Source organism: Ornithorhynchus anatinus, chromosome 8 (assembly GCF_004115215.2).
Source record: "Ornithorhynchus anatinus isolate Pmale09 chromosome 8, mOrnAna1.pri.v4, whole genome shotgun sequence".
NCBI classification, from domain to species: domain Eukaryota; kingdom Metazoa; phylum Chordata; class Mammalia; order Monotremata; family Ornithorhynchidae; genus Ornithorhynchus; species Ornithorhynchus anatinus.
In genome coordinates, this window is record NC_041735.1 from 37,639 (window position 1) to 62,623 (window position 24,985).

Here is a 24,985-nt window from a genome sequence, read left to right on the forward strand (position 1 = left end):
ATCTGAGGCTCTGCAGGTCTTCCACCATTCTGGTTCTTATTATTACTGGCCTAGAATGAAGTTGAATAGCACCTACAACTGTGATTTGGGGGGTTATTTGGCCAATATGCATTTATTTTTAGATAGCAAAGTTAAAGATGATAATTACCAGAGGCATTTCAACCTAAAACCTGAGTCTCTTAAAGATTTGCAGATTTTGTTTTATGAAGAGTTTTGAAAAGTGAATGTGTGATGGAAAACCTCTGTTAATCAATGAGTCCATGCTATTTAAATGGCTTTTACAAGGAGACTGTGATTATTCTCCTTATTTGAGACATGTGTTAATAGAAATGGCCAAAGTGGGCATTGTTGGGTGACTTTTGCTGTGGTTTTATTTTCAGTCATTCAGTGGTATTTACTGATCACCTAGCGTGTGGCTAGGAGCGTACTAAACACTTTGAGAAGTACAATAAAGTAGACATTGCAAGAGCTGGCCCAAAGGAGGTGAGCCTGCCCATTAGAGTCAGTCCAATTGGCCAGGCCCCTTATGCCCAGGCTGGCCCATGGCTAAACCAGCACAGTGTATGTACTAGCTGCTTGGGAAAGTAAAAAACAGAAGTGGAATATTTCCTGACCACGGGGAGCTAGTGTGATGTTCTTGCCATCTGTTCTTGCCGTCTGCATAGGCTTCCCCTTTTTGTCTATTGGGATTGTGGTTCCATCCACCCTCCTCGGTGGAGTGGAAGTGGTTTGGGTGGGGGGAGCCACACGGGTTCTTCGTGATGAAGAAAAACCCATAACTTGGGGTAGGTCAGTATGTTCCCAGATCTCTTCGGCTTTGAAGCCTCACCATCAGTCATGCATGTTTCCTCGCTTAGCCCGGTTGTCCCACTGCACGTTTCTGTAGCCCGCTGCCCACACTTCTCCCCACCTTCTAGACTGTGAGCCCACTGTGGGAAGGGATTGTCTCTCTCTGTTGCTGAGTTGTTCTTTCCAAGCCCCTTAGTACAATGCTCGTCACACGGTAAGCGCTCAATAAACATGATTGAATGAATGAACTGAAAGTCACTGAGCGTGAGTCCCACATGAGACAGGGACTTGGGTCCATCCTGATAAGCTGGGATGAGCTGGGAAGGAGCTTACGAGGAGCTGGGAAGTGGTGTTCATACGGTTCCTGTATTGTTGCAAGATATCCGAGCCATTTCCATCCAAACAGTCTCAGTGGTGTTTCTGTGCTGCACCCGACCCATTGGCTAGAGGCTACCTGGTGGGCAGCGTCCCTGAGAAGCGCTCGTTTCTGGTCCAGCCGGGATCCTCGTTTCAAGTGGGCTATTGCGGCGTGGTCACCGAGAGCTGGCAGGCTTCTTTATTTACCTGAATTTGACACCTGACCTTCTCAATGAATCGGATGCCCCTTGTTGACACATTGGTTGTAGTGATGGCCCTGGGGCATTCAAACCGATGATCCACCCAGAATTTGGTCCTTTGACCCGGGCACCTTTCAAGTCTCACTGCCAGCCAATGATAAGGCCTAGGAGGAGCCACTGCTTGGCATATCTGTGCTGCCTTTGGCTTCTCTGGGAGGCAGAGGATGGTATTGACCATTGCTACCTGATGTTTGGCACGTTCACAGGCCAGGAGGAGCTTGGTGCTCTTTACGATTGACTGGTCAATCGTATTTATTGAGCATTTACTGTGTGCAGAGTGCAGTATTAAGTGCTTGGGGGAGTATAATATAATAATTAAACAGACACATTCCCTGCTGACAATGAGCATATAGTATAGAGGGAGAGACAGACATCAAAATAAATAAATGAATTACAGTTAAGTACATAAGTGCTTTAGCTCTCCCATCCCCTGGGTTTCCGGTTGCTTTTTTTCCATGCCTCTTCAACTCCTGCCCGTCCCTGTGTTGAAATCTCCCAAGACTGTGAGCTAGTTGACTTTGGGAGTCAATATAGCAAGCCTATCTAGGTCCTCATAGAGTTTTTCTTTTACTTCATTTCTCTCTGTCACTCACTGAGGTTCTTGTGCTAATGTTTAATCTTTGCTTGGGGGACATGAGATCACTCGAGCTTCAGGGCAGATATGGGGTGAGGGAGACTAAAGGCCACTTGCCCCCAAAATGATGCCCAAGCGGTGTCTCTCAGAAGAGGGGAGGCCTCTCCTGAAACTTGGGTACTTGCTCCCATCTCCTTGAGCTGACCCTCAACCAGAGAGTTTGACATCCCTCGGAGCCACGATACCGATCTGTACCTGGCCAGCTCACGGGCAACAGACATCAGCCATCTTTGAGGATGGTATGAGCGTCACCCATCTTTGTGGTGTTGACTGTCAGCATCACCGGCTAGCACCCTGCTGTTCCATGATGAGATGCTTATTTTCTGCCTATACTTTGGTTTTCTTCTATGCACCACAACATGACCTTCGCCAAGAGAAAATAAAGAATGTAGTCAACTGTGCTACCAAATCACAATGTGGCTTCAGGCATATGATCTGTGCAGTGTGTTGGATTCATGACAAGTGTACAGAGCAACGCCAAGACCTCTATGCTGTGTTCATTCACCCTAGAGAAGCTTTTGACCTCTACAATAGACCAGGGCTCTGGAAACAAATCCAGCTGCCTTGAGAAATTTATGCAGGTCCCCTAGCTATTCGCCAGTGGGAAGATCATTTGAGTCAGCACTGATGGTGCTCTGACTAATCCTTTCCCTTTGACTGTCAGGGGGAAGCAGGGCTGGTGGTGGGTCCAGTGCCCACCGCCTCTCCCATGCCACCATGCTTGAAGATGCAGGGAGAGATATGCAAGCTGGAGTCAGAATGGACTTTCATTCCCCTGGGAAACTACTTCAGCTCGGTAGGTTCTGAACATCAGAAGTCTTTGAGACAGTGGTTCAGGAACTGCTGTATGCAGTTTGCACAGAGTAAAACATATCCTCAAGCAATGCTGCTTCCTTGTCAAAAACTGGGAGTCACCTGCCACAGACAGACCAGCCGAGCACACTGCGATCCAGAGAGGAGCAGCTCTGTTCAAGTGGAAGCTTTGAAAGGATTGAGATACAGGAAGGCAAAAGTGAAAACAGTATTGACAACACAAGGGAGTCTGTGTGTGTGTGTGTGTGTGTGTGTGTGTGTGTGTGCTCATGAGCACGCACACACATGTGTCCATTGCAGCTGGAACACTGGGTCCCACCTCAGCTTTCTCAGTCCCACGCACACCCTCAGGTGAATTTCACCATCGGGCGATTCATCTTAAAAAATGCAGGGCCAACTCTCTAAATAGACTGTTCCAGAGAGCAGCTCCGGAACAGCATAGAGACTGGGAGGAGACTCAGACCATTGCTTCCAGTTTGACATGAGATTATTATTTTTTTTAACGGCACTTGTTAAACACTTACTTTTTGCCAGGCACTGTACTAAAGACTGGGATAGATATAAGATTGAACACAGTCCATGTCCCACGTGGGGCTCACAGTTTTAATCCCCATTTTAGAGTTGAAGTAACTAAGGCACAGAGAAGTGAAGCGACTGGCCCAGGGTCACAGAGCAGATAATGGTGGAGCTGGAATTAGAACCCAAGTCCTTCCGACTCCCAGGCCCATGCTCTTGCCACTAAGCCACACTTCCTTGTGGCTTTGTCCCTGAATATATCCAGACTGTCCCTACCCTGATTCCCCAAGATAAGCCTGCTTTAGTTGTGCTCTACATTTTAGTTCCAGTTGGACAAATGGGAGTCCGGGCTTGTGAGAGCGTTGCTCTCCATCTGGGACATCTCTGTTCGGTCTCCTCACTTACCTTACTCTGGAACGGGTTCAGAATATGCTGCCTGCGAGGGTCCCAGGTCGCGCCCAAGCGCTCGTTTGATTGACGGCTCAAGACTCGAGCTGGCGGCGGGCACCGGGAGAGCTTTTACAGTCCATGCGTTGTCTTGCCAGAGAAGAGAAATACAGTCTATTAAAAATCTATAAATGAATTACAATCTGATGTCAGGAGTGACCCAGCCAGCAATAGATAATAAAGTGATTAATGCTTCAACTCCTGCCCAGTTCAGTTTTACTGGCCTGTAGACTCACCTCCAAAGCCAAGCTAGCTGTTTCTTCATCTTCCCACTGGATTTGTTGTTCTGGGTTTCCAAAAGCAGTCTCTTAATTATCTTGCATCTGCTCCTTTCCATTTGCCGTTTGCCATTTCAGACTGTCCTTCTTTGACCCCCACCTTCTCTCTCCCGGCCCCAGATGCCCGAGAGGAGAACCCTCTGGATCTGCCCCCCGCCTGGATCTGTCCCCGGGGACCCAGGAGCCTTGGAAAGACAATACACCAAACTGCCCTGGGGATGCTCTGGTCAGGACAAGGGCAGGGCCAGCTAAAGTCTGGGACCGGGAGACTGTCAGTTCCTTGTGGACAAGCATCATGTCTGTCAACTCTGTTGTCTTATTCTCTTCCAGGTTCTTAGTACAGTACTCTGCACATAGTAAATGCTCAGTAAACATCATTGATTGCTTGATTGATTGGGAGGAGGGGAAGGATGAGTGGGTAGATTAGGAGGGTCAGGGAGGAGAAGTGGAGGGGAGAGACTGCTGGCCTGGTTCAAAGCCCTCTAAATCCAGTTCTCAGCCAAATTTTTAATTCAGTTATGGGAGTGGGGGAGTTTGCTTCATGCTTGTTAGGGGAGTAGCATGATTTAGTAGACAGATCACAGGCCTGGAAGTGAGAAGGATCTGGGTTCTACTACTGGCTTTGCCACTTGTCTGCTGTGTGACCTTGGGCAAGTCACTCACTTCTCTGGGCCTCAGTTAGCTCATCTGTATAGTGGGGATTAAGACCATGAACCCCATTTGGGACAGGAACTGTGTCCAACACAATTAACTTGTATCTACCCCAGAGTTTAGAATAGTGTTTAACACATAGTAAGCGCTTAACAAGTAATATAACAATAGTTATTATTATTGTTTTTATCATTACTATTTTTATATTGAGAGAGAGAGAGAGAACATGAAGAGAGAGAAACCTTAGCCTGGAAGCAGAAATGGCTCTCCCTCCCTCTCAAAAGCAGGGAAACCAAGTTTCTCAGAAGGGGTAAGGGTGGGGGTAGGGTGCAGATGTGCATCTGGATGGGGAACAAATGCTTTCATGAATTGGCTTGGGGAGGCGGTGGGGGAATGTTGGGAAAGTGAGGAAGGTCTGAGGAGGAGAGTGGTCTGGGTAGGGGATGGGGTGCTGATAGAGTTTTGGTCTTGAGGGGAGAAAGATGGCTCCCGTCCGTGACTGAGAAAAACGGAACCCAATTGAGAAAGCTGTCAGTTCAGTCAGTTGTTGCTCAAGCATCTCCCATTGCTCTGGAGGTGACTTCTAGGATAGGTCCAGAAGGCAGCTCACCAAATTACATCCTGGGAAGTAAGACCGTCTTCCTGCAAATCCCGGAAGGCTGGAGGACTGGGAAGTTCATTCATTCATTCATTCATTCATTCATTCGATCAGATTTACTGAGTGCTTACTCTGTGCAGGCCACTGTACTAAGCACTTGGGAGAGTACAGTACAACAATAAACAGACACATTCCCTGCCCATAACGAGCGGTGACACGTCCTGAACGTTTCTGTAGGAAAATGATCTGGGCAGCAGAGTGAAGTATGGATTGGAGTGGGGAGAGGCAGACAAGTTCCAGTCCTTGCAGGGGTGCTGGGTCCTCGGAGGGGCGGAGCCCCCCAGCAGGCTACTCTCCTCAGACCCTCTCTCTCCTGATCTGACTGAGCGGCCTGCCACTGTGGGGAATGACACAGGGATCTTTGGTGCTCAATTAACCGGCCAAGAGCAAACCAATCAAACAACAATTTAGATAACCAGGATTACCCTTTGGGACTGGAGGGGCCTGGGAGCTAGGTTGTTGTGTTCTTGGGAGAGGCCCCAGAAGACCAAGAAGGAGAGAGGGGCTGGGTCTGCCCAGAAGGGGAGCGGACTCAGGGCGCCAGGAGCTCTGCGATGAAGAAACGTCAAGGCACCCTTTGATGATTGCGAGGAAAGTGCAGTGCTGCTGAAAATGTTCTACAGAGCTCATTCATTGAGTTGGGAGTTCCAGTCCCTCTCCTTCTTCTCCTCCCTTCTTCCCTAATCTTCTTCCCTGTGTCTCCTCCTCCTATTTCCTCCTCCCGCTCCCCACCGCCTCCTTGCCCTGTCTCTTAGTGTGCTTGCCAGCAGGGGGAGGGGATGTAACACACTGGGAGGCTCTCCCATTTTACCCCCTCTGGAGAATTCCACGTTGTCCCTCCCACTGGAGGGAGACATGGTCCCTCAGTTGGCATATTGTCCCCCAGTGGTGGGGGAGAGGACGGGAGGCCAGCTTCCTATCCAGGACAGGACATTCTCTCTGATCCTGCAAACTCTCTGCTTCCTCATCCCTTGGTGTGGTGCCCTGAAAAAAATCTTCCAAATTACGAATTATGTTCAGCGGGTTCAATCTTTCCACTCAATTAAGGATTCTCCCGGAGAACTACAGTAGATTTATCTGCCCTGATAATCCCTTACAGAATCCAGGTTCCCTTACCAACTCCCTTGACGCCACCATCATCCTCCCCGTCTTTCAAGCCTGTGGCTCTGACTTTATCCTTGACTCCCCCCTCTTCCAAACCCCATATTCCTATTGTCTCCCTGAGAAGCAGCGTGGCTCAGTGGAAAGAGCATGGGCTTTGGAGTCAGGGCTCATGAGTTTGAATCCCAGCTCTGCCACTTGTCGGCTGTGTGACTGTGGGCAAGTCACTTCACTTCTCTGTGCCTCAGTTCCCTCATCTGGAAAATGGGGATTAAGACTGTGAGCCCCCCGTGGGACAACCTGATTCCCCTATGTCTACCCCAGCGCTTAGAACAGTGCTCGGCACATAGTAAGCGCTTAACAAATACCAACATTATTATTATTATTATTATTGTCACTATGTCCTGTCACTTCTGGAATCCGCCTCTTTTTTTCCATCTGAATAGCTACTACACTGGTCCAAGCACTTGTCACATCCTGGCTCGACTATTGTTTCAGCCTCCTTGCTAAACTCCAAACTTGGGTCTGCTGTTCGGATCACTCTAAAACATTGTTCTAAACACATCTTTCCGCTCCTCAAAACCTTCTGACAGTTGCTCATTCTTTTCTGTCTTAAACAGATATTCCTGACCTTTAATATACTCAGTTAACTCTCCCTCCTATATATCCGCTCTCTCCTCCCACTACAACCCACCTCACACCATTCGTTCCTCCCCATTTAATGTATTCAATGTGCCTTATTCTCATCACTCCCACTGCCAACCTCTTGCTTACGCTCTCTCTCCCTCCCACCCGGAATCCCTCCTGCCTCACATTAGATAGACAAAGCTCTTCCTATCTTCCACGTCCTTCTGAAATCACATCTTTTCCAGGAGGCCTTCCCTCATTCACTTCTCGTCTCCTCATCTTATGTCTCCTAACACAGCACTAAAATAGTACTATTGCACCACCGACTCACTAAGGTACTCACAGTCCCCAATAGCACCAATGTCCAGACCTTGTCCATGCACTCTATTTCTTGAGAAGCAGCGTGGCTTAGTGGAAAGAGTATGGGTTTGGGAGTCAGAAGTCATGAATTCTAATCCCGACTCCGCCGCTTATCAGCTGTGTGACTTCGGGGGAGTCACTTAACTTCTCTGGGCCTCAGTTACCTCATCTGTAAAATAAGGACAACCTGTTTACCTTGTATCTACTCCAGTGCTTAGAATAGTGCTTGGCACATAGTAAGCGCTCAACAAATACCATCATCATCAATATTATTATTCTCATTATTATTCCACCCCTACCTGAAATTTACTAAAGTGTCTGTCTCCTTTGGTAGATTGTTAGCTTACTGAGGGCAGGGAAAAAGACTGCTTAATGTATATACTGTCCTAAATGCTTAAGACATGGCTCTGTGTAAAGAAGGCGCTCATTCAGTTCCAATGATTGACTGGAGCAAACCTTTCCCAGTCATTCGTATTTATTGAGCACTTACTGTGTTCAGAGCACTCTACTAAGCACTCGGGAGAGTACAGTATAACAATATAACTGACACATTCCCTGGCCCCAAGGAGAAGCTCCCACCAGGAGCCCCCAAAGGGACGGTGGGGCAGGTCCCACTGGACCTATCTGAGGACTGACCTTCTGCCTGCTCTGGGCAGCCCCAAACCCAGCATCCACCTGCCCTCACTGGAACACTAACACTTACAACACTAACTGCTTAGTGTTGGGTTTTGGGGGAGGGGTGAGCGATCAAAAGAATTATTCTGAATCCTCCGAAAGGCACCCAGAGCTACAGGCTGCGGGGAGTCCCGTATGAACCGGTACCGGTGTCTGTGCCAATTTTGAAAAAAAAAAAGGTATTTGTTAAATGCTGACTCTGTATCAAGCACTTGTACTAAACACTGGGGTCGATTCAAGATAATCAGGTCAGACCCAGCCCCAGTCACACACAGGGCTCACAGTCCAAATCAGTCAATCTATCGTATTTGTTGACTGTTTTCTGTGTGCAGAGCACTGTATTACGTGCTTGGGAGAGTACAGTACAATAGAGTTGGCAGATACACTCGCCATCCACAAGGAGCTTACGGTCCTAGAGAGAACAGGTATCGAATCTCCATTTTACAAATGAAGAAACTGAGGCACAGGAAAGTTAAGTGAGTTGCCCCAAGTCACACAGCAGGTGATTAGAACTCAGGTCCTCTGACTCCTAGGCCTGTGCTCTTTCCACTAGGCCAGGCTGCTTGCCCAGTCATCTCCAGCAGGGAATGAGGGAAAAACGTGTGCTATGGCTCTGCCCTGCTGTTCCAGGCTTCTGCTGGCACCACTGGCACTGGTACTGCCACCCACCCCCGGAGCCCCAAGTCGGATAGGCCGGCTCACCTCAATTCTATGCATTCTCATTTTTAAGCCTTCACGCTCTGAGTGAGGTAGGGAGAGGTGGCGATTCTCACCCCCATTTTACAGATGAGGAACCGAGGCCCAGAGAGGATAGACGGCAGGCCCATGGTCACACAGCGGGGCCATGGAAGCACTGGGGTTAGAAAGCAAGTCTCCTGACTCCCAGCACAAGCCCTGGCCTTTCCACTCGATCCCCCTGCCCCGGGCTGGCTGGACATCCCGCTCGAGAACTCCCCGGGGTCCAGTCCGCGGAACCATCTCTGCTCAGAGCGAGGCCCCAGTGGAGTCGAGGTCAATCCGTTGGGTCTCAGAAACACGAGAAATTTACAGTTTCCAATTTGGGACTTTCCAACAGGGGAGCAGTTAATGTGTTCCAAACTTCAGGCTGAAAAACAGCAAGCGAGCCTCCAGGGGATGTTGAAGAAGGAAAATAAACCTCCTTCAACCTTGATTGCTACCATGGAGCCGACATGGTGTTTATTTCCCGGTTTATTGTTCTGACGACTCGCCTCTTTCCTTCTGCAGAGGCGGAGCGCAGAGTGAAGGCCAATGACCGTGAATACAATGACAAGTTTCAATATGCCGTAAGTAGTGGTCATCCATGTGTGTGTCGCCCCTACTGGTCACGCTTCCGGGGCCTGGGAGTCAGAAGGACCTGGGTTCTAATCCCAGCCCACTTGTCTGCTGTGTGACTTTGGGCAAGTCACTTAATTTCTCTATGCCTCAGTTACCTCATCTGTAAAATGGGGATTAAGAGTGTGAGTCCCATGAGAGACAGGACTGTGTTCAACTTGATGAACTTGTATCCACCCCAGTGCTTAGAACAGTGCTTGACATATAGTAAGCGCTTAACAATTACTATAATAATTTTTCTTATAATTATTATTATTGGATGATAGGGCAGAAGCAGGGGTCATTTCACTTGTGTGCACAGTGCTCTACTAGTCTTCCACTGTGCGCACAGCACTAGAATGGGCATCTGCTGTGTGAAGAGCACTGAATTGTGTAGGCACTGTGTGCAGAACACCAGATCGGGTACTGACTGGGTTCAGAACTCTATACTGGGGGTCTGCTGTATGCAGAGTGCAGTACAGGGTACCTTCTCTGTGCAGAATGCTGCATTGGATGACTCCTTTCTACAGAGCATCTTACTGGGCACCTCCTGTCTACAGAGCACTGGACTGGGGATCTACAAATGTTCCACAAAAATCAAGTCAGAGTGGTGGCCTCCCACATCTTACAATCTAATGAAATGTGACCTCAGGAGCCTCAGAAAGGGAAAGCAGACAGGAGCCAATAGACCTTCCACCTGTACTACAGCATAAATGTTTCCATTTGGGGGAATTTTCAGTTTTCTGGCTTGCCTGAGCTGGAAAATCCAGGTTTTTACTGTGCAGTGCTTACCACAGATAAGAACCGTTTTGCTCTACTTAAAATTCATCCTTCCGACTGAAAAATTCTAAGCCGGGATTCCTGAGAGACAAGATCTAAAGTTCATTCCTCATTACTTCGAATACCTCGTTAAGTAAATCAAAGCTGGTTCTGTCCCTGGTGACACTGGCTTGGGGGAAGATTCTCCAGGACACATCCCTTGATCCATCTCAATCCAGTTCACTGATTTGAATGATTGCAATCAGAATTCCTCTCCCCGTGATCTTTGCTGACCCCCTCCAGGGCCACCAGTCAGCTCCCGGATCTGCCAATCATTTAACCAATCAAGCAATAATATCTACTGAGAGTGTATTGTGTGCAGAGCTCTACTGAGTGCTTGGGAGAATTCAGTAGATTGAAGAGACACGTTCCCTGCCCTCCAGGAGCTTGCAATCCTGTAGACAGAATGAATTGCAGGTAGGAGAAGGAAAGAAAGTGGGTGTGTAGAGGAGCTGACTGCTAAAGTCAAAGGCTGTGTGCACACATAACTCTTCACTCAGTGGTTGCAAGAACATGAGTGTTTGGCTGTCACGCAGTGGGATGGAACCAGAGGAGAACAGAAATCGATCACTTCAAAGAGCACAGAAACCAGCTCCAGGGATCCTCAAGGGGTTTGCGCTTGATTTTGCACCCTTTATTCACCCCTCCCTCAGCCCCACGACATTTTATCATCATAAAATACTAAGTAAATTATTTATTAATTTATATTATCGTCTGTCTCCCCTCTAGACTGTAAGCGCCTTATGAGCCGGGAATGTTTCTAATGACTGTTATATTGTGCTCTCCCGAGCACTCAGTACACAGAAAGTGCTCAATCACTCAAGCAGTAAATAAATACCAAATTATCGATGGCTTACTGTGTGCAGAGCATTGTAGTAAGAGCTTGGGAGAATATATTATAACAGAGTTGGTGGACATATTCTCTGCCCATAATGAGCTTACAGTCTCAATAAATACCATTGACTGATTAATTGATTGATTGATCAAGGGAATGAAATTGAAGCAGCCGATTGGAACCCAGAGTAAGAAATTAGAACCTCCAGGGACTGGTGGGCTCTGTACCCTGGTCTCCCAGTGCCTCTTTCTCCCAGAGCTGATGCCCTACCGCTCCCGCAGGCTGCAGAGAGCAGCCGTGCGGCCTGCTCGGCCCCTGAACGGCAAGCCCTCTCCCTGGCACAGCCCGAGACCGGCAAAGACCCTTCCTCCCTTCCCTCTTTCCTTCCTCCCTTCATCCCTCCCTTCCATTTTCTTCTCCCAGCTACAAGAATGCAACAAGGAAGCTGGTCGGTTCTCAGAAATGTTTTCCCATGTAGAAGAACAAGGGGGGTGGATGGACTTACACTTTCAGGAAGCTCTGATGTTCTGACCTGTAAGTCTGTAAGGCTTCCTCCTACCTCTAATTAATTTTAGTGTCCTCATCTGGGCCAAACTGCGAGCTCCTTGAGGGCAGGGATCGTGTATGCCAATTCTGTGGAATTGTCCCAAGCATTTAGGTCGGCACTCTGCACACAGTAAGTGCTTAAGAAATGCAATCGATGGATAGATGTATCAGTCCATCCTTAACCATGAGAATGGATGACCCCAAGAACAACCACCTCGTGGTTCTACCACGAGCCCTGGGGCCACTGCTAGGGTCAATAGCAAGCTGGATGGAGTATGATCTGACTCAGTGATGGCATACTAGATATTCGATCAATTAAAAGCACTTATTGAGGGCCTACTGTGGACAGAGCCTGGCACTGAGCACTTGGGAGAGTACAATAGAATTAGAAGGCCCTATCCCTGTGCTCAGTGTTCCAACCATCACTCATCTAACAAAGTACCAATCAGTCAATCATCAGTGGCATTCATTGAGTAGCAGTTCATCTGAGGGCACCCAAAGGAGAAGAAGCAAAGCCTTACTGGGTCCAAGGAACCCTCCAACTACTCAATCCTCAGGCTCCAGAGTGGTCTAGACCTCTGACCTCATTGTTAGGGAGAGACCAACCAATATTCCCAACATTTTCCTCCACATCCCAGAGTTTTTCCAGAGTTTTGAGAAGTTCAGACTTCTCAAAAATGAATTTATTCAACCCCTTCTTGAACCTGTTGCTGTTTTCTAACTCATAATGTTCGGAGCAATGAATTCCATGTGTCCTCCCCGACGCTGAAGAGAATTTTCCTTTTGTTTGTTTTTAATCCACCTCTTTCAATCCCCTCATCTTGGTGTGTGGGATTTGGTGAACATCAACTCCGTGCTTTCCTTGTCCACACCCTCATGGTTTTGTAAACTTCCATCCTGCCCCTGTTCAGCCTGGGCCTCATGAAGGCACCTTCCAGGGAAACTTTTCAATTCTCTGATGATCTGCATTTCCCTTTTCTGTCCTTTCTCCAGCGCTGATCTGTCTTTCCTAAGATTCGGCCACCAGAACTGCAGCTAGGGCCCCAAGTTTAGGGTAGGACTCGGCATTTGGTTTGGTTTTTCTGTCCCATATTGAGTGTCTAATATGTGCAGAACACTGTTCCAAACTAGGTTGGAGAGATGATCTGTACCCTCAAGAAGCTTGCAAACTTGCAGGGGAAGCAGATGGGAAAATGAATAGCAAGTAGGAGGAAGAAAGGAAAGAGGCATTATTGCTTAAGCAATAAAGTGCTATGGGAGGTTGTGAGTTCACAGTTGTTTAGGTGGCATAGAAGTGGTTGTGGAGGAGATAGAAGCTGGAGAGATTAGAAATTAAACAGGGAAAAACTACAAGAGGAGATGGGCTTCCCGAAGGGCTTTGAGGATGGGGAGAGCTGTGGCTCAGTGGATTTGAAGGGGGAGAAAATTCCAGGCAAAGAGAAAGGGCAGGAGTGAGAGACCAGCAGCAGGAGCAATGAAAACAAGGGGTAGGGGGTAAGTTAGCTTCAAAGGACTGAAGAGTGTGAGCTGGGGCATTGTGGGATAAGAGAGGGAGTAAGCGGGATGGAGAGAGTGCTGGCTGAGTGCCTTAAACCTGAGAGCCATACAGCTTGAGGCGGAGAGGAATGAGCAATTATTGGCAGTTTTTGAAGAGAGGGGAGATGTGTGTAGTCGATGTTTTAGAAAACTGATCCAGCTAGCAGAGTGAAGTGAGAATCAGTGTGACCTAGCGGACAGAGCACAGGCCTGGGAGTCAGAAAGGACCTGGGTTCAAATCCCGGCTCCACCACTTGTCTGCTGTGTGACCTTAGCCGAGTATAACTTCTGTATGTCTCAGTTACCTCATCTGTAAAATGGGGATTAAGAGATTAAGACTGTGAGCCCCGAATGGGATATGGTCAGTGTCCATAATGATTAGCTTGTATCTATCCCAGCACTTAATACAGTACTTGGCACATAGTAAGCACTTTACAAACATCAAAAAAAAAAGTTTGGACTGCAGGGGGAGAGGCTGGAGGGAGGGAGGTCAACAAGGAGGCTGTTGATGCAGTAACTGTGCCTAGACAAGTTGGTGGGCCATTTGAATAGAGAGGAAGAAGTGAATTCTAGAAATGTTGTGGAGTCACTTGGATACTGAGGATAATTCCCTAAAAGAACATGGAGTTATTCCTATTTGTGGATGCCTTCAGAGAATTTCCCATCGAGACAATGTCTGAAATGCAAAAACTGAAGAAGTCATTTTATCATTGGACATCGGGATGTCAAAATGTAGTGACTCACCCCAGGCTCAAGTCCGATGGCTATTTTGGGTTTCTGTTCTCTCCCTTTATTTTTAGCAGGGCGGCTGTGTGGTCGCGAGGCTGACCGTCGTCGGCCTTGGCAAACAGAGGTGAGAGCGCTGAGCCCAAATGAGCGGTCGGGAGGTGACCAGAAGGTCACCCATTAAAGGGGGCCAGAGAAAGGGTCAGGACCTGACCGACATGTGAATCGGGCTAGTGCTTCCCTTCCTGTTTGGGCGGGCACCATGGTAACCCCCGGGTGGACGGTTTTCACACGCCCTGCGGAAACACTTCCGGCTGCTTGTGCTGTCAGGGTTTAGGAATATTTTTCCGAGCTCTCTAGGGTGAAAATACTTCAATCATTGATATACAGGAGGCAGAATCCTCTTTAGACATCTGTTAAACAGACCTCGGCACGTCCAATCCACCGTTTCTTTGGTCCGATGTTGCAAGAGCAAGGGACGTAGTTTCTTTTTTCAGTCCTACTTCCTTAAATTGCACCATTCCTCAGCTGGCCCCAACCCCTGGACCTGGCATTCCCGGGACCTCTGCAGCCCCTTGCAGTCTCTTAGTAGTAGTAATAGTATTGGTTAAACACCTACTGTGGGCAAAGCACTGGACTAGGCAATCAATTAATCATATTGCTTGAGCACTTCCTGTGGGCATAACATGGTACTAAGTACTTGGGAGAGTACAGCATAACAGAGTTGGGAGACCTATTCCCTGGCCAAAAGGAGCTTACAGCCTAGAGGCGGGAGCTAGACATTAAAATAAATTACTGATATTTATTATCAGTACATAAATGCTGTGGGGCCGAAGGTGGGGGAACTATCAAGGAGCAGCATGGCGTAGTGGAGAGAACATGGCCTGGGAGTCAGAAGGACCAGAGTTCTAATCCTGGCTCTGCCACTTGTCTGCTGTGTGACCTTGGGCATGTTGCTTCACTTCTCTGGGCCTCAGTTACCTCATCTGTAAAATGGGGATTAAGACTGTGAGCCCCATGTGGGTCAGAGACTGTGTCCGACCCAAGTTCCTTGTAGCCACCCCAGGGCTTAGTACATAGTAGGCACTTAACAAATCCATAATCATTATCATTAAAGGGTACAGATCTAAGTACGAGGGTGACGGAATAGGGTGAATGAGGAATTAGTCAGAGAAGGCTTCCTGGAGGAGATGTGATTTTAACAAGGCTTCGAAAGTGGGGAGAGTGGTGGTCTGTCAAATACAAAGGGAGAAGGAGCTCCAGGCCAGAGGCAGGATGTGGACGAGGGGTCAGAGACGAGGTTGTTGAGATGGAGTTACAGGGAGTAGGTTGGTGTAAGAGGAGTGAAATGTTCAGGCTGGGTTGTAGACGGGAATCAGGGGCTAAGATAGGAGGGGGACAAGGTGATTGAGTGCTTTAGAGCCAATGCTAAGGAGTTTCTGTTGATTCAGAGATGGATGGACAATTCCTGGAGGTTCTTGAGGAGTAGAAATTGAACACGGTCTCTGACCCTCAAGGGGCTCAAAGTTGAAGAGTAGGGAGAGGGACTGGCGATAGACACACGAGGAAAGATGAAACAATAAAAACCCTAAAACATAAAAGGTGAGGACAAATGCACAAAGTAAAAACAAACAAGCAGTAGGGTCTGTTAACAAAAGGAGCAGAGTTTTGGGCTGCTCGCAGCTCCGAGTCCAACAGTCACGGCGGTGGCGGTAACTGCAGCAGTGACCAGGGTCATCACAGCCTCCTTCGTGGTGGAGAGGCCCCAGGTGCTCCGTTGCAGATGCTGCCGCCGCTGCTACCGCCAACAGTCAGTCAATCAGTCAGTCGTATTTACTGAGCACTTACTGTGTGCAGAGCACTGTACTAAGTGCTGGGGAGAGTACGATAAAACAATACAAGAGATACATTCCCTGCCCACAGTGAGCTTACGGTCTAGAGGCTCGGAGTCGTTAAGTGACTTGCCCAAGATCATGGGATTAAACCTCAGGCCCTCAGACCCCTCAGTCCCGAGCCTTTTCCGCTAGGCCACGCCACCTCCGACAGGTTGGAGCCACCGCTGCTACTGTCACCGCCGTCGCTTCCATTGCCCCCGCCGCCGCCACTGCTGCTTGAGTCTTTCTGCCACGGTAAGGTGAGGCAAGATGGGTCGATGCTGCGGAATGGCACCCAGCAGACATCGTCTCTGGGCAAATACTAGAAAGAAGAACCGCGAAGGTGATCACAGGCCCTATTTCAACTCTCTTTCTAAATTCCTCCCCTGGTCCCGAGAGGAGTCCAGCGTTGGAGACGAGAGCCGTGACCAGTGCTTGCCTTGGGAGAGAGGGAGCCAGACAGCATGTCTCGGTGCCTGCTCTTTCCTCTAGATTTCCCCTTTGTGGCTTTTGGAAATTTCAGGCTGCTTCGACAGGCCGAGTCATTGGAAAGGGAGTGTAAGGAGTTAGAAGAGCAACTCTTTCTGCTCAAGAAGAATGGGGCTCTTAGCCCTGAGTACTTACTGTCCAGTCTAGTCATGTGCCAAAGCTCTCTCTGGGCAGAAAGCAGAAGTGGGGGAGGTGGGAGGGGTGAAGTGGACAGGGAGGGGACTGCCCAGGTGCTACAGTGCCTGCCTTAGACCAGGGGATGCCCAGCAGGGAACGGTTCCCTTCCCTTCCCTTCCCTCCTCTGGAGATGACCCTATGGGAGCAATCCTTGAACCGACAGACTCCCAGCCGCAGGAGTCACAGGAATTAATGGGTAGAGTTACCCAGGCAGTCCCGTGTCAATCCAGACAACAACCATGTCTGTCTGCTAACTCCACTGGGGGCTCTCCCAAGCACCGAATTCGGTGTTTTGGCACTATAAGCTCGTTATGCACAGGCAATGTGTCTGCTTAGTCTGTTGTACTGTATTCTACTAAGGGCTCACTACAGTGCTCTGCATATAGTGAATGCTTAATAGATACCATTGATTGATTTGGCACAGAGTACCAATCAATCAATCATCAATGGCATTCATTGAGTGCTCACTATATGCAGAGGACTGTACTCAGTGCTTGGGAGAGTACAGTCGAACACTGACTGATTAATTGAACCCACCACCTCGGCTGGTGCAGGGCTATCACCATCTGCATTCATGATATCCAGGCATTTCAGGGAACTCCATTTTGAGGGATGCTTTAACATTTTGGCTTTAGTTGGACAATGATCACACTAGTCTTTTGCGTTTGAATACCTTTTTCCGTCTGACTTGCATAGCATCCCAGATCAAGTTCTTTATAATCAGTCGATTCTTTAATGGTGTTTATTGAGCATTTACCACATGCAGATCAATATACTGTGCACTTCAGGAAAAGTAGTATGACCTAGTGGATAGAACTTGGACTGGGGAGTGAGGAGGACCCGGGTTCTAATCCCGGGTCTGCCACTTGTCTGCTGTGTGACCTTGGGTAAGTCACTTAACTTCTCTGTGCCTCATTTACCTCATCTGTAAAATGAGGATTAAGACTGTGAGCCCCATGTGGGACGTGGACTGTGTCCAACCTGATTAGCTTGTTTCTAGCCCAGTGGTTACTACAGTGTCTGGCAAAAAGTAAGTGCTTAACAAATACCAAAGAAAGAAAAAAAAAATCTATGCACTCAGGAGAGTACAGTAGAATGGAGGCGGTACACCCAGTCCCTGCCCCTGCCTTACAATCAAACTTTTTTATACCAATTGGATTGATCCAGTGTCTCTGATGGACTGATGATTCATCCAGGTGCCTAACAACTGGCCTCCATGAACTCACTCAACAGGACCAGGATTTGTTTGTACAGCGTGAGGAGGAAGGGGAGGATCTTGGGCAAGCTGAAACCGTAGGCTAGGAATTACCACCTGCCTTCCGTGCCCACTGTTCTCTCTTGGGCCAGTGGACCTGCCCACCAGCCGGCATCAACAATGAAGGAGCCTGGGTCTCACTGGCTAAGGGGAAACGTCTCAGGCTCAGGGGTGAGTTAGATGGCCATCGTGGATTCCTTCTGAGCCCTATGTTTTCTCTGAGGACTAACTTCTGCCGACTGCCTTCCGAGGCCAAAACAAGGGTGGATTTAATGGGGATGAATGGTTTAAGATGGTCTGTGCTGAGTCACTGGGAGAAGAATCAAGGATGGAGGGGAGAGAGCATGGGGTGCTGTATGGTCTGTGCTGGGTCCTTGGGGGAGAGTCAGGGAAGGAGAGGGGAGAGTCAGAAATTGTGGATGGACCATGCTGGGTCAGTGCAGAGAGAATCAGGAATGGACAGGGGAAAGTCGGGGGGTTGTTGGATTGTCCATGCTGGGTCACCGGGGGAGAGTCGGGGATGGAGAGGGGAGAGTCAGAGGTGTTGGATGGTCTGTTCTGGATCAGTCCAGGGAGAGTCAGAGATGAACAGGGGAGAGCCAGGAGTGTTGAATTATTCATGCTGGATCACTGAGGGAGAGTCAGGGATGAGATGGGAGAGTCAGGGCTTATGGATGGTCTATGCTAGATCACTGGGGAGAAAGTCAGTGACAGAGAGGGGAGAAGTAGGGATGATCCATTGCTCTACACGAGGGAGGATGTCCAGAAATGCAACCGATGCACAGTTCCTCCATTGTCCTGGAGCCGCTCTCAGAGACACAGCCCTGGGCTGCCCGGATCATTGGGTTGATTAGAGTCTTACAAGCTGGCAAGCAGAGTTAGGAAAGAGATTGTGCTGGGTGGACCGGGATCAGGCCCAGAAATGGCTGGGCTTATATCTGAGTCTCGAGGGTTTCAGCCTTTTGTGTAAACTGGAAGAAAATGACCTTCCAACTTATCAAGTGAGGGCAGTTGTTAATGGACTAATTCCACCCAAGGGTGTCCTTTTGCAGCTCTGTTTGTCTCCTGTTTGAGTTCCATTCTCAGTCGCCATGGTAAAGTCTTATAATTATGCTATGCTTTAAGCCACTAGAGTTTAGACTTGTTTATTTTTGAAACATTACTTTCAGTATGTGAGCTTTTGAATTCGTGAGGAATCTCTACAAAGAAGGAGTTTCTGAATTTCTTCTTTTCCGAGAGGTAACAGGCACAAACTGAGCACGTTTGAAGTCTTCACTGTTGAGGAACAGTCCACAGAGCCATGTCTCTGTCTCCCTTTGAGACCTGAAGCCCCTTCTGTCCCTCCCCCAACCGCCAGATGCTTCCTGCCGGACTGACCGGGCAGGTGGGGGGAGGGGCCAAAATGGAATCGCAGCATCTATCATGGGTGCAGGGTGAGTGAGGGATCCAAAGCAAAGCAACGTGGCCTAGTGGTTAAAGCGTGGGTCTGGAAGTCAGAAGGACCTGGGTTATAATCCTGACTCTGCCAGTTGTCCGTTATATGAGCTTGGGCCAGTCACTTAACTTCTTGTGCCTCAGTTACCTCATCTGTAAAATGGGGATTAAGACTGTGAGCCCCATGTGGGACAGGGACTGCGTCCAACCAGATTACCTTGTATCTAATCCAGTACTTAGAACAGTGTCTGGCACGTAGTAAGTGCTTAACAAGTAGCATTAAATGAAAACAGAGCAAGAAAACCAAATCAAAATGTGTAAATATGTCACTTGACATCCCCGGCTACCCCTGCCCTCGGCCTCCATCTGTGGGCCCCCACCCGTGGCCCCAAATCATACCCTCCCAGCCCCCGCTTCCATCACTTCCATCACCACCAGAGCTGAATCCACATAGCCGCCGCTGCCCCAGTGTTGTTCAGAGGGGCGCAGATGCCACTTTTTAAACCATCATCATTTAAACTATGGCCTAAGAAGATGATGGAGGCTTGGTCGCTCCAGGCAGGCAGACCAGAGATTTTTTCCATCTACCATCCTTGCAGTAGCTGGGGCAACCCTTGGAAAACCAGCCATATCCATGCTAAGGTCCAGGGTGGGCAGTCTCACAGGAAGGACCGGGGCGAGGTGAGGAAAGAGATTTGCCGAGTGCTTACTCGGCACCAAGTGCTGTGCTAACTAAGCACCGGGATCGTTACAGGATAATCAGAATGGTCATCGTTCCCAGCCCACACGGGGTTCCCAGTCTGAGGGAGAGCAGAGATCTGATTCCCATTTTACTGAGGTGGAAACAGAGGCCTAGGGAAGTTCAGAGACTTGCTCAAGGTCACACATGAGGCCACAGGCTTCGGCCCAGGGTGGGCAGGAGTTGGGGACTGCACCCCAGGGCGGATGTCTGCTGGCTGTTTCTCTGGGCCAACAAGACCAGTCCCTGCCAACCCTACTGACAAGGTTTAATGGCACTACAATGCTTCTCTTTTCCAGAACAATCGCATCCAGACCTCCAAGTACAACATCCTGACCTTCTTGCCTGTTAATTTATTTGAACAGTTTCAGCGGGTGGCGAATGCCTATTTCCTTTTCCTGCTGATTTTACAGGTAAGGTGCTTCCTTTCCTTTCTCCACCACAGGATGACTAAAATGCCTTTCTCTTTGGAGACCTGATAAGCTGCATTGCCCCAAGGTCACTTGGAAGCTCCCCATCAAGACCCCAACAACATGGTCATGGGGCAGCTTCAGTCCTTCCTCTGGGTGCCAGGAAGACATGGAAGCACCATTTTCATCATTTGGAGCAGAAGCAAGCTCTCAAACAAGCGCAGCCCTTGGGTCGAGCTCCGCCAGGTCGGGGTATTCCCAAAAGAAACTCCACCCAGGACTGTCCCCATCTGAGCAACAGGCTGAGGTTTCGCAGTCGGCAGAGATCACAGCAAAAAGAAATTGGACTGTTCAAGACTTAGTCCGGCACTATTCACCAGGCCAAGCGTTGAGGCTATAAGTGTCCAGAGTTATTCCATTACAGGTAGACAGGCCAAAACACTGAACAAAGTGCGAGAAGAATGTGGGCTTGGGTCGGTGACCGTGATAGTGTTAAGATCACAGCTACTAACGCTACTGGACTCTCTCATGGGCACAGTGTGGTGCTCTGCCCAGAGGAGGCACTCAATAAGCACCATTGATTACGTGTTTTCCATAAGCAGTGGATCCTACCCAGTTCTGTCTCTGAAATGAAAATAGGTTCATTAGTCCAGTGTTAAAGCAGAATATCAGTGGGGAAAAAAGGTGTATCCAGAAAATGATGGAAAACCCATTTCATCAAGGGGCCCCAGATCTACAGCATTTTGGTCTTGGGAATTTGAGACTGTAGCTCTTGGGGATGGCAGGCAGGGAGATCGCTCAGGCCATTCCTGCCCCCACTGGCTAAGGAACACCCACCTGGCCATCAGCACTCCCCTAGGGAGTGTTTCCTCGGGCCCGTAGGAGGGCTCACTCCCGTCGGAAGTCCTGCGGATGTCCACAGGGTCTTGCTGGTCTGGTCAGGACAGGCATTTGGGCCTGAGGTCTTGCTCTGGGGACATCTTCTGTCGTGACAGTGGGCGGTCCAAGACCTTTGGACTGCCTGGAAAACCTTCTGATGCCACAGGACATCTGGTCCCTCTAGCTTTTGCAACCTGTCCCTTCCCATACCGACTCCCTCCTTTCCCAAGTCAGCCCATGAGGACTCCGAGGGGTTCTGCTCCACAAACTGTCAAATGGGGCTAAGTGCTGTGGAACTCTTCCCGGCCTAAGGCACGTCATGACAGACTGCACCGTGATCTAGTCCTCTGCCCCTGGGAGGGCAACACAGGAACAAAGTGCTCAGAAATCCATATTTGCCCTCATTTCCAGTTCTTGGTATCTGGCTGAAATTATAAGATTGTTCAACTGTGTTCTCAGAAAACTGTGACGGAACTGGCCTCCTGAAAAGGATCTTGTTTAGCATGTCCTCATTCAAACCGTTTCTAAATGTCTCCTGTAGCTGATTCCAGAAATCTCCTCCTTGCCATGGTTCACCACGATTGTGCCGCTCGTGCTGGTGTTGGCCATCACGGCTGTCAAAGATGCCACCGATGACTACGTGAGTAGTAGTAGTTATAATAATTTTGTTATTGTTAATGAAATGTACATCGCCTTGATTCTATTTATTTGCTATTGTTTTAATGAGATGTTCATCCCCTCGATTCTATTTATTGCTATCGTTCTTGTCTGTCTGTCTCCCCTGATTAGACTGTAAGCCCGTCAAAGGGCAGGGACTGTCTCTATCTGTTACCGATTTGTACATTCCAAGCGTTTAGTACAGTGCTCTGCACATAGAAAGCGCTCAATAAATACTACTGAATGAATGAATGAATAACAGGACTGGGAGGAGGAGGAGGATGAACACTAGGACAAAGGGGACAGGAAGAAGGAGGACAAGGAGTGAGCAGAGAAGGAGGAGGAGAGGATAAAGGAAAAGGAAGGGAAGGAGTCAATCGTATGTATTACGAGCTTGCAAAGTGCAAATCACTGTACCAAGTGCTGGAGAATAATTGACCGAAGGAATGGAGACCCAGTCCCTGGCTCCCAAGCAGTCTAAGAGCAAGGGGGAAGGATTTGGTGGCAGACAAAACAGAAAATGAGGAGGGCATTAAAAAGGGAAGGAGTTATTTGGTTTCGGGCTCTTCATAACTCAGTGGGTCCCAGAAGGCAAGGCTGCGGCAGCGATCTACTCCTCGTTGTGAAGCTGAGGAGCCCTCCCACTGCTGCTGATGGAAGCCCCCGGGGCTGGAGTAGGGGCTGTTGGGAGTCCCGGCAGCATGGGGGTGGGGCAGCGCCTCTCCTCTGCAGTCGTTCGTCCAGGAAAAGACATGGATTTCAGTGGGGAACCTTTCAGAGAGTCACTGAGGGAGTGAATCAAGCACAGGGCTCAGGCCGGAGGGTATTACGTAGAGTAAGAGGGATTTAGGGTGGACATGAGGAAGACCTCTGTGGCTGTAAGTGAGGGGGTCCTGGAATATGTGGATGAAGGAAGTGGCAGAGTTTTCTCTGGAGATTTTCTGGGAGATTCCTGGCTCTCCGTTCTCTCAGCAGAGACTTCACAGTTTCTGCCAGGCCCAAGTTTCTCTAACACCTGCAGCCACCCAGTTTCCCCTTTTAGGACCACTTGCTATATCAGAGCAATCTTCCCAATGGGGACTCAGGCTCTATCCTGGCTCCAGGAGCCCTATCTACAGAAGTGGCCCTGCCTACAAGAGTAAGAGTATCACGTTTGAGAGTTCCCGACGGGCTCATCCTTCCTCCCGGTACCTGCCAGCCAGTGAGCGTTGGCCCCCAGGTTCCAGGTTCTGGAGAAGTGTGGGGCAGGACGTTCTCTTCCGCTTGCCGGTTTCACTTGCCCCATGCTCCCGAGCTCTCTTACAGAGTTCGGAGATGCTTCACCTCCTCAGCCCTGCTCTCCTCAGCCTCCCTTCACTGGCCTCCTTCCTCCTGCCTTCCTCTACTGGACTCCCGCCTGCCTCCTGCCTACCAAAGAACCCTCTTCCCTCAACTCCCCTTTCCCAGTTCCTGTCCTGCATTTTTCCAACTCCTGTCTCCCTGCCCGGCACCTATCACCGGTCCCTCTTGTCACTGCCACCTTCTCTGATCCCCTTCTCCCACCTCCCTCCTCTGACCTCCCTTTTCCTGCCACTCTCCCATCTCTCACCAGTCCCTCTTGCAACTTCTCCAGCTCCCCTTCTTCCACCCACCACCCTCTCCTCCCCTGAAAAAGGCATTTAATGAATAGTGTTGCTCTTATTTTACTCTTTAATGGAGTGAAGGAGAAATTCCTCTGTGCTTATTACTTGTCCTGTGAGTGGCTGCACCCGTTTGTTGATTTATGACCGTCTTGCAATGGTCTGTTTGTCGCTGAATCATTAATGACAAATTTGATGGCAGTTGCTCCTTTCACAAATTCCTACTTCATGCTCAGAATTAACATTCTCACCTAGCAGATGCCAAATCTAAATTGGAAAGTGCTGCTTTCCAGTGGAAGAGTCTAGCGGAGCATTTTCAAAAGAGGGTCGAGGAACGGGCAGCCCAGGCCCCTCCGAGAAGGGTAGCAGGAGCAGCGGAGAGTGTCACACTTATGACGTTGGACAGTCTGGACCCACTGTAGATCAGGGATCCGGCTGGACCACCGACTTCCCTGAAATCCCTTGGCTCATCCCTGCTTGGCCGGCCCCAGGGCCCAGGCTCACTCTGGTGCTGGAATAATCGCCAGCTCCCTGAAGATCATGCCCAATTGTGAACCAAACGCAGGCCCCCGAGCTGAGAACGTCCATTCTCCCAAGGGATCCCAAGGATGAACTAGGAGTTGAAGAAGGCCAGAGAGGTGGCCAGGGAGACTGCCTCACAGTGAAGGAAGGGCCGGCCATGCCGTCAAGGGGCTTCTGGTGGGGGAGCAATTAGAAGCATAACAATTGTGGTTTTGACAAGTTCTTACTTTGTACTGAACACTATGTTAAGCGTTGGGGACGATTCCTGAGCCCCGTCAACAGTCCATCCAGCCGGGATTCTGTCTCCAACAGAGGCTCCTCAGGATGCATGGAAGAACCGTGTGAGGGTTGCTTCCCAGACGTCCACCCTCATGGATTGACATTTCCCTCTGCGTTCCTTAATTACCCTCCTGGAATCCATTAAGGACTGCTTGTCCATTCCCTTGTTGACACCTCTGGGGAGAGGGGCAGTTGTTCTGGGCGCCTCCCAGGAGCGGCCCTCTGTACTGTTCTTGGCCGATTGGTCCACCAGTGGCCGGGGGAGCCACACAGCAGGTCAGGAAGGAAAGCGTTACTTCCAGGGAGAGGACAAATTGAGACACTTCGTCCCAATCTTTGCTCTTGCAACTGGAAAATTGGAAGTAAGGAGGTTTGTTGACTTTCCTCTAAGCTGTAATAAATACTAAACTAGAGGATGGTCCAGTCAAGGGATTGATTGATTATTAATAATAATATAATTGTGGTATTTGTTAAGTGCTTACTACGTGCCAGGCACTGTGCTAAGCACTGGGATAGATTGAAGCAAATAAGATTGGACAGAGTCCCTGTCTCTCATGTGGCTCACAGCCTTAATCCCCATTTTACAGATAAAGTAACTGAGTCACAGAGAAGTTAAGTGATTTACCCAGGGTCATTCAGCAGACAAGTGGGGCAGTTGGGATTAGAATCCAGGTCCTTCTGACTTCCAGGC

General features: G+C 49.2%; 1 protein-coding gene across 5 annotated transcripts in view; it reads left to right on the plus strand.

Annotated features, from left to right (window-relative positions):
* Window positions 1-24,985, plus strand: part of ATP8B4 (ATPase phospholipid transporting 8B4 (putative)) — a 79,710-nt gene that overhangs the window by 6,488 nt on the left and 48,237 nt on the right. For 3 of the 5 annotated variants that reach the window (XM_029071196.2, XM_029071195.2, XM_029071201.2), the window contains exons 3-5: window positions 9,412-9,470; window positions 20,228-20,341; window positions 21,759-21,857. In XM_029071196.2, coding sequence (XP_028927029.1) covers window positions 9,412-9,470; window positions 20,228-20,341; window positions 21,759-21,857 — 272 coding nt within the window. The remainder of the gene's footprint in view (window positions 1-9,411; window positions 9,471-20,227; window positions 20,342-21,758; window positions 21,858-24,985) is intronic. The other 2 variants (XM_029071199.2, XM_029071200.2) reach the window with 1 other exon arrangement.